This window comes from Tiliqua scincoides, chromosome 7 (assembly GCF_035046505.1).
Source record: "Tiliqua scincoides isolate rTilSci1 chromosome 7, rTilSci1.hap2, whole genome shotgun sequence".
NCBI classification, from domain to species: domain Eukaryota; kingdom Metazoa; phylum Chordata; class Lepidosauria; order Squamata; family Scincidae; genus Tiliqua; species Tiliqua scincoides.
This window is the reverse complement of record NC_089827.1, coordinates 7,366,787-7,376,608: the sequence shown is the minus strand read 5'-3', so window position 1 is coordinate 7,376,608 and position 9,822 is coordinate 7,366,787. Positions and strand designations below refer to the sequence as shown.

General features: G+C 40.6%; 1 protein-coding gene across 2 annotated transcripts in view; it reads right to left on the bottom strand.

Annotated features, from left to right (window-relative positions):
• Positions 1-2,157: 2,157 nt before the first annotated feature.
• Positions 2,158-9,822, bottom strand: part of MOV10L1 (Mov10 like RNA helicase 1) — a 31,851-nt gene continuing 24,186 nt past the window's right edge. For both annotated transcript variants that reach the window (XM_066633536.1, XM_066633537.1), the window contains exons 20-27: positions 9,391-9,490; positions 8,593-8,757; positions 7,766-7,939; positions 6,030-6,179; positions 4,442-4,549; positions 3,395-3,532; positions 3,009-3,100; positions 2,158-2,333 (exon numbers count right to left, since the gene is read on the bottom strand). In XM_066633536.1, the coding sequence (XP_066489633.1) occupies positions 2,324-2,333; positions 3,009-3,100; positions 3,395-3,532; positions 4,442-4,549; positions 6,030-6,179; positions 7,766-7,939; positions 8,593-8,757; positions 9,391-9,490 (937 nt within the window). In that variant the 3' untranslated portion in view covers positions 2,158-2,323. The remainder of the gene's footprint in view (positions 2,334-3,008; positions 3,101-3,394; positions 3,533-4,441; positions 4,550-6,029; positions 6,180-7,765; positions 7,940-8,592; positions 8,758-9,390; positions 9,491-9,822) is intronic.

The following is a 9,822-nucleotide window of genomic DNA, read 5'->3' as shown; positions in this document are numbered from 1 at the left end:
AGAAGCACCACCAGACAAATGCAGAAATAACTGCATTTTGCTAGCACTACTTCTTATAGCAATTTCATGAAGCACATAAAGGAAGGAAGTGAAGGGAATTCTGGAGAAGCAGAGGGTTCTAATCTATGGTATTCTCATATAACACTTGTAAAAACCCAATTGGGAGGAAGTTTATGGTCAGCCTGCCTATGTAAACTGCCTTGAGTCTATGAGAAAGGCGGCATATACATACTGAAATAAAATAGGTGCTGTTAACCCAAGATCCCGCTTCACCTAATCTGCAGTTGGTTACCACTTCTTCAAGATCCCAAATTTTGCCTCTGACCATTGCTAGATCTCCAAGAAACAATGTCCTAGGAAAATTCAAAAACTGATCCCATCACTGAATGCTATTATATCCTTACATCTGAGATTTTGTCCCCCATACCAATTTTTTTTCCTTTAACACTGTGAGCCCCTTGGGGACAGAACTACTACTACTACAGTGACAGAGGGGAAAAACCACTGTAAGCCTTCTTGGACTCCGCCTGATGGGGAGGGAAAAGGCAGACTATACATATTTAAAATATTGATGTAAATGGCAAAACCTTGTTCTATTCAGTGGCATTAAAAATATCTGCAAAACCAATATCAGGCCAGGACTTCTATTGCTGTGTATCTTATTTTGATGTCTTGGATTTCTTTTTCTTTATGCAAAAGCTACAACAGAAAAACTGTACCAAATTTCTTAATGGGATTGTAAACAGAAGGTGTATGGCTCTCAAGTCACTGAATGACGCAGATGAAGCCAGTGAAGTGGAAGAATTGCTTAGGTAATTGTGGTAATTATATGCACAGGCGCTGAGCTTAGCCTTAGTAACATGGCAACCGGCAGGCAGGCAAACCTGCTGCCCCCCCACTCAGGTAAACCAGGGTGGGCCAGTTACGAAGACTGAGGCCCAGTGCAAGTAAACAAGATGAGCTAGCCTTGAAGATGTTATGGAGAAGCGCTTCTTATCTTAGTCAAGGGAATGTTGTGGTTAGCTAAAGAGCTAGCTGGTTACAGCCAGTGTGAATTTCAGCAACCTTCAGTAATTTTCCCTATTGTATAGCTTTGCATCATGTGTTTTGAGAATGAATAAAAAGGGCTTGTTGGGAGCTTTCTTGAGTTCCAGCTCTCCCCCCCCCCCCCGCCATCTACATTTTCAAACCTGTCTGTCCTCTTATTATTTTGCTCTTGTGCCTGCACTATCCAGCAGCTGGGCTTTTTAAGTCCTGCTGTTCCCAGAGTCATGCAACAGGTAATGGTCGAATTTGCAGGAATAGAGGTACACAGGTGTTTACAAAATTCAACTGAAGTACAGCCTCCAGCATCACAACATGCAACTCTAGACCTATCCAATGTGCATTCAAACACATGTAACATGCACACATGAAGAACACCATGTGAGGCCAATGGTACAGCTCAGTCATTTAGCAGGGAATTGAGTCATGTGCAGAAAGGTGCAACAAAGCAGGGGAAGCAAAATACAGCATGCAGCCATTCAGGGAGTACATAATGGTGCAAGCATTGGTAAGGTAAGGCCACAATTGTAGTGTTGTGTCCAGTTCTGGTCACTGCATCTCAAAAAGGATACGGTAGAACTGGGAAAAATATAGAATAGCCAATTGGGCAGGCTGGAGCATTACTCAGGGTGAAGGGAAAAAATATCCCCTTACCCTGAGGAGACCTCCAGCCTGATCCTAAACTGTGCTGGATAAAGTGGAGGCCATTCAGCCCAGCTGTGCCACTTTAATTTTGGATTGGGTTGTCAACCTTCTTAATCTATTGTTACTTTTTTAACAAGGCAAAATGGACAGAAATGGACATTTGTTAGTCAAATGTGGGGATTTCCTTGGGAGAAGGGATTAGTTAGGGGGGAGCTTGTGCTTTTCAAAAAGAGGAGAGTGATCAAGATTTGCCACCAACATATGCTTGAAGTTGAAGGCGCAGACTACATTACACCCTCTGGTTTACGATTTCCATTTTCTGCTTTTTAAAAAGATATTACAATCTAGTAGTTTATGATTATGAGTATATCTTACAAGTGCAAGTGGGACGACAACATGCCAGAAACTTTAATGCAGAAAACATCTTTAATTTAACACCATAAAAATACAGCAACTTTGAAGTCATAATTCTGGTTTAACAAAATATTATATTTTATGGTATATCCCCCTTTAAACAATTTAGGACAAAAATAAGTTCTCAATCAACCAAGCGATTGCCAGCCTCTGGATCAAACCTTTGGCAGAAGATGGTGTAGCAGGGAGAATTGCCAGGGAGTACTGCAATTCTTGTTCACTAGTCACACCTGTTGATTGACAAAACAAATGATAAAGTAGCACCAACAGCCACTGGAAATATTACTTTATCAAGCCCAGAGAACTGAACAGTGAAGATATGTGACATTTTCCCTATAGATTTGAGGATTTCTTCTTCCCACAGGAGATTTCTGGGAGCTGTAGTTCTGTGATGGAGTTTTCCTAGGACAATAACAATTCTCAGCACCCTCACTAGATTGATTTCCAGGATTTTGGGGGGAAAAATCTAGGATGGTTTAACTGGCATATAAGCCTGTAAAAGTTTGTACTGCATGCCTGTTTATAATTTAATCATTCATTATATCCGCTACCAACATTTCTGACCCTCCAAAGATCTTAAGAAGTCAAACCTTCAATATACAAAAGCCTGTTTTTTCACACCTCAAGAAGTCAGTAACCTTACATATGTCAATATGGTCTTAAGCTCATCTGTTCTTGGTAAATGCAAGCAATATTTTAATTGCTTTTCCCAGGTTGTCAAAAATATGCACTGTAAAAGTTCAAAGTCAAATGCTTTAAACTCAATTCCTAAACACGTATGCTTTGTTTTCTACTATAATCCCAGAAGTAAGTGTTCCTTACACTCTTTAGAAGTGAATTTTTACAATAGCCACTACAAATTTATTTTCTTTTTCCCTCCCCAATAATACTGAAGAACCACTCACTGCTTTAGATTTTCCAGTTCTCTTGGTAAGTCACAGCCAACGTAAACTCCGTTTGTTACACTATATTCCAAGAAAGCATTAAAGCAAGGATCCTGACAAAAAAAATAATAATAAAGACTGCAACTGTATAATAATTCAATTCATATTTTTTAAACATCAACCAATTTGGGTTAGGGTGGTTATATATGAGAGGCATAAGTAAAAGAAAAGGTTTAGCAGATAATGTGAGGATAATTTACTGCAGTTGTTAGAAGTGTGGTTAGTTCTTGTAGGATTAATCATTGTGGCATGAACCCTGTGGATCCATTTAGGTTCTCACATCATATGAAACAAGTAGTTTAATACTGAGGACATTTCACATCACCAAAAGAGTAAATAAGCCTTACTTTAGCAAGCACATGAGGATTCCCCACTACGATAAGCATTGCCTTGGCTCTGGTAATTGCCACATTAAAACGCTTCGAATTAGCAAGGAAACCCAAATAGTGTCTTTCATCAAGATATAAGGTTTCATCTGAACGAACCTGGAACAAACAGCAACATTAAATCCCACAAAAATATTGTGGATGGAATTCTATAAATAATAATGCCACTCACATATACACTCTGCCCCATATGATCAAGCGCCACTGCAGCATCATGTGTAAGGCAAACAACCAAAATGTGTCAAATCCCACATACATAAGGATGCAGTAGCACATAGCACAGGGCTGAGAAACATCAGAAGTGGCAAAGACTAGTTGGAGGAGTTTTAAGTGTTTCCTGACAGAGGCTCCAAAGACCTCAGTGTCCTATTTCACTGACAACCACTATAGCGGGGCCGGGAGGTCTAGGAGGGGAAACATTGCTGCATTGGAAACACAGCATTTATGGATATGGACCTACAACGTCAATTGCTAAAGGTGGGAAAAACAGTTTGTGTGTGGATTTCAGTGCTTTCCAAAGTTAGAAATGCAGAAACCGGTGTTATGGGTTTTTATTACATATAATTATAATCACTTTAAAAGTATACTAGGTAGGTGATATAGTGTCAGAAGATGCAGCTGTAGTCATTACTCATGTACCCCCATTAAATATAAAAAACCAAATACAATGGGTTTTTTTTTACTCAAAAATGAGAAGTACAGAAAGCAATTGTTTTTACCCATCTCTATCAATTGCACCACAGTATTTTTCCAAATAGTATCAGATCAACTTTAAGAACTGTAAACTGAAGCCAGTACCAATCAAGTCAGCTAAACATTTGTTTTCTTTTTAAAATGAAACTAAAGCATCTTTGCAATCATACAATAAATCAACATGCATGCCTAAGCTTTAGAGTGGTCACTGAGAGAGAAACATTCCTATAGTTTTTTCCTTCCACCGGCTTCCTTTTGCAATTTTTCAGAGTGTACACCTGGAATCCTACACACAAATAGTGCCTGGCTACCTACTGTTGATATGATGATGACAAGGAATTCCTGCCCTTGAAACTCCTCTACAGAGCCAACTTTGATGTCCATTAGATTCACACTGTGCAAGAGAATTCTTATTTTCTCCACCTAAAGAGGATAACACATTAAGATCACTTTTTGATATCTACAACTCGGATTTAAGCATGAGAGTATCACAGGAGAAAAGAGATCAAGGGTTGAACCTGAACACATTTTCAAAGTCCTCATGCTGTCAGAGTAATCTACAGTGGACCCGCTGTATCCATGGATTCGAGACTGACAGATTTCATTATCCCAGGTCCCTGAACCCATGGGTGGGACCCACATAGACCCTGCAGAAGTGATTGGAACTGTGCTCCGGTTGCCTCCAGAGGATTACAGGGCCTCCAAAACCTGTGGATTTCATCATTTGCAAGTTTCCTTATCTGCTGGGGGGGGGGGTGTTCTGGAATGGAACCTCCATGGATATCACAGGACACTCTGTATTTCCCAATAAGTTTTCAATAAACCTCCCATCTAAACAAGCCATACTGTTATTTGCCATACTGAATTTTGTTAAATCACACATTCTTAGTATCTTTCAGAACAGAGTGTAAATAACTTTAAAGCTATATATTTACATTCTATAAATGTATGAAGTAAACATCAGAAGAGGTACATGCAAACACACACTCAAAAATAATGCATTTTTAAACTCAAGAAACTGCTGAAGCCTCCCTATGGCAATACAAAAGTCAGCATTTTCAGTTCTATCAAGGTGCACGACAAATTGTAAGCAGGGCACCAGGAACAACAGGGCTCTCCTCTCTTAGGGAGGCCCACCTCCATCTTTAAGATATACAACTTTCCCAGAAAGAACAGTTGAATACAATAAAATTATAAGGAAGGTACCCATTATCATGGTAGTCTGAAGCCATCATCACTGCCTGGCACTGATGTTTGCCATCCCCACAGTACTGACTCTGCTCGCACAATTGGATTAACAGTGGTTAGCATGGCTTATGCTTGGTTTACAGGTAATTGTTATGAGAATCACTAGAAACCAAGCAGTAAGAGTGCAGAAGAAAGTATTTGGAAGCACCTTTAGAGTCCTCTGAAAGTGTTATTTGGCTTTTCCCTTCAGCAGGTTCATCCATGTACCCCAACTTGTCAGTACAGGTGCAGAATTCCTAACTGCAGATTCAGAATTCAGGGTGGAATCCGGACCTGACCTCCCAGACAACACCAGATATTATCTCCGGTGGTGTCCAGAACCCTTCCTGAGGCTCACAGAGGCTGCATGCAGCCTCTACAGACCTCAGAAAGGCTCTGAACACGAATGAAACACAGTTCTGGTTGCGTTCATAGTCCCTGTGAGTCGGAACCAGATTTCATTATCTGCGAGTTTTGTTATCTGTGTGTGTGTGTGGGGGGAGGGGGTCTGGGAACAGATACCGAGACTCCAACTGCAGTTCAAACTTTCTTGACTGCTTGTGTTCTATCTCAAACACATGGGTTTTGTAAGTTTGTCCAAAGATTTTTCCAAACAAAAAACCAACTATCAGGAGGTAGCACTACTGCAGCAGAACTCCACAGCATCAAACCCTACCTGCTTTCGATAAGGTGTAATCACTCCAATGTCTTTCTCTGACACTGTATGGTTGATGCTTTTCGTAAGGCAGCAACAATAACGCATGATCTGAACTGCTTCTGTAGGATTGAACCAAGACGGATTTTTGCCTTCACGGGTTTCAGTACCCTTCATTAGAAAGATAGGAAAAACCTATTAGCTGCAATATAATATAATACAGGTATTTATATACCGCCTTTCTAGGTCCTCAGATTTCTCCTCAGACTTTATTCAAGGCGGTTTACATAGGCAGGCTAATTAAATCCCCATAGGGATTTTTACAATTTGAAAGAAGGTTTCTATCTTTCAAGAAACCACAACATTCAGATGTTTCTTTCTTGATCTGGTCGCACATTCTGGCCTCCATCCTGCCATGCTCAGAGCAGATGGAATAGCTTGGCTCAGCTTGTCAGCTGCTTCAAGGTCGCACGGTGCTGGTGGCCTCGAACTGGCGACCTTCGGATGTTATCTTCAGGCAAATGGAGGCTCAACCCTCTAGACCAGACCTCCTGCCCTGACAATACTGTATACAATTTTAAGTTACAGCCACCTCTATAATCCTAAGGAGGTTTAATTACAATATATACTCACAATAGAAACTACTACTACTACATCCCCCAAATAAGTCCGCCAAGACAGTTAGATCACCCTATAAAAATGCTAACAAAAAAGCTTTCTAAAACAGCTGTGTATCCTGTGGAAATAGAGTACACCTGTAACCACCACAGAGAAGGTGCTATTCCTCATTGCCACCTGCCTTGCCCGAAGTCAGGACCTCCTTTAACAATCTTAACACAGGGTGGTGTGTGTGTGTGTGTGTGTGTGTGTGAGAGAGAGAGAGAGAGAGAGAGAGGGAACCCTGGTCCCAACTGTATAGCTCAAGTGTAGCACTCAAGAGTTGTGCTCCAACACAAATTGGTAACAAATATAGTTGTTTGACAACAGGTGTACTATGTTCCCCATAGCCAGGTCTCATTAATACTCTGTTCACCATGTTCTGGAACAATTGCAGTTTCCAAACACTTTTACAAGCAGCCTAACTGCTCAGATGACAAACACATGGGGAAAAAAAACACTTTTACCTCCAGGTCTAGCCTGGAAATAAACTGAGGATAAGGGAGACTGATGTGGTGCACTAGCATTCCCAACGCCAACTGCCAAGAGGCACTCCTGTAAAAATAAATTGTAGTTTTAACATCCTGTCACCCATCTACTGAGAAAAAAGGTGGTGGAGCTTATAAACAACCCAATATTTCTCATTCCCAACACTGATCAATGGGTCTCACGCAAGATATTGCCAGCACAGTCAGTGTGTGGGCTCTACCGTCCTTGAAAATGCAAGGAGGAATATGGGACTTCCCATATTATCCCATTTCCATCTCTGGATTATATAATCCTTTAAGGCAGCTAGCACCTGAAGATGGGTGACTTCATTGTGGTTGCTAACTGAACTGGTGTTCTGAAAAACATTTGAAATTTTTTGATAATGGACTAGTGGATTTGATGCTGATTTGATGCAGCCAGCCTCATATGTCCTTTTTCAGGGGTGAATAAACATAATGTGTGCTTCCTCCTTTTCAGAAAACCAAGTTTTCATAAAAAAGGTGTTTCCGTATAATTCTGCAGGAACATTCATGTGTCAACTTGCATCCCTGAGAGTTGTACATGAAGTCTATTTATCAAAAATTGCTTTGGATAAAAAACTGTTTACATACCCTCATCCCATGAAAAATCAGCGGAAAGCCTTTTCTTGGCAGCTTCTCCCATCCCAACAAAGAGTTTACCACAGAAGGATCAGCGCAGGCTTCTAGCTCCTTATGGTAAAAGAGTCTAGATGGCAATGCAAGTAATAAATCATGGGATCGGTAATTCTTCACAAGTTTTGTGATCTGCAAATAGGACAGAAGTCCATAATATGGAATTACCCATGTATTCTTTGAAACACATTCTATTATAAAGAGAGATCAATTTAGTGAAATTTGAAAAGTGCCATTTATTGAACTCCTGGTAGCTTGACAATAGGTTTCTTTTGGGGGATTACCATGGGATGATCCAACTGGAACTGCAGCTATGCTGGCCATATTGCTGACTTCCAAGGAGTGTGTCCTGGAGGAATGCACATTTCCTCCAAGTAGACTGCACTCACGTTCCCAACTGTATATTCCCATGTATATTATAACATGGATTTAGCAGTGTAAAGATCTAAGTGCCTGGAGACTTAAGGCTCTGGTGTGGACTTGGCGACTGCTCATTTAAAAACCACGCTGAAGCTGGTTTACCAGCTTTTAAATAAGCCAATAGTTCCACAATCTAACAGGTCGTAGAGGTTAGTTATTCTGCATTTAAATCAAGAAGCCCTAGCTTACACACATTACATGATCAACAAAGATGAGATTTGCTGCACTTAAAACATGGGGCAGATAAAAAGGACTATATGAGACAAGGAACTGAAATGTAGACTCCCTTCTTCATATAATACAAAAAGTCAGTTCAAAGTATTTTAATATAAAAACTAAAACAGTTAACTATATTCTTCAATTACCAACAGAGGATTATATGATCCGCAAGCACCAAAAGCATATTCATCTCTCAGATACAGAGAACGAGACAGTAGTCTATCCAACAAGGACACGCTTAATCCATAAATTGAAGCAAGCTGAGATTTTATGACAGGGCCCAGTTGCATTGGATCACCTGCCAGGACTACCTGCAAGAATAGAGTTATTTTAATTGAAATTTAAGATAAAAATAGAATGCACTAAAACTGAATTTTCACCAAGTGTGCCAGAGTTTGATTTCACAAAATGAACTAAGTCCACAACTACCATCCATTCTTGTTCATAGAAATATCTTTACCATAGCATCCTTTAGAGAACAGTATATTGAAAAAAAAAAAATCTACAGTTTGATGGTGAGAAATGAAATATGATAAAGGAATGCAATATATGAAATTGCTCTAAACCAAATCAGATCATTTGTCCATCTAGACCAGAGTGGTTCCACTTTTACTGTTAAAGGGGACGCAGTATGCTGGTTCCACACCCCCCCCCACTCGAGGGCATAAATGTGGAAGTAATTGGCGGCAACATGATGATCCTATCGCCAATTATTTCTGGATTCTGAGCTGAGTGGCAGAACTGCCCTTTTTGGTCTCCCTGCCATGCTGTTCCAAAGCCAAAGAAGCAGGAGGAGGGTGTGGCAGAATTCTTGAGCGGTGCCAAAAGGGGCCTTGTGGGCCGTGTGTTCGACCACCCTGATCTAGAGCACTATCATCTATGCCAGTGTAGTAGAGAAACCTGAAGGATTCTGCTTGATTTGGTTTTATGAGGAACGTACATACCTGGCCACTGATTTCCGAGACAAGTCCTATGGGGATTAGGCATTCTGGTTCACTAGCCTGCCCTGCTTCATCCACAAACACATGAGTGAAGTGTCCAAGCCTAGAGGAAATTGAAAACAATCTACTTATGGTGTGCTCTGCCACCCTGTGGCAATGCTGAAGCAAACAACTTGTGAAAAATTGGCACAGTTCTTGTAATGAAATAACAGTGAACCAAACTGATGCAGTCAAGGCACTCCTTTACAGGTTAAAAAAATGATTCAGTGTATGCTCTGCTTAACTTTGGAACATATTTAACTCAGTCTTAAAGTCTCACACAATTTCCACAGGAGCTTCAGGTAGTGACTTTGAAAGACAGCTCATTTGGGTGGGTCTGTCTCTTCCATGATTTACATCCCGGCTTGCCCCAAGCATTTCAGCCAAATGTGCATG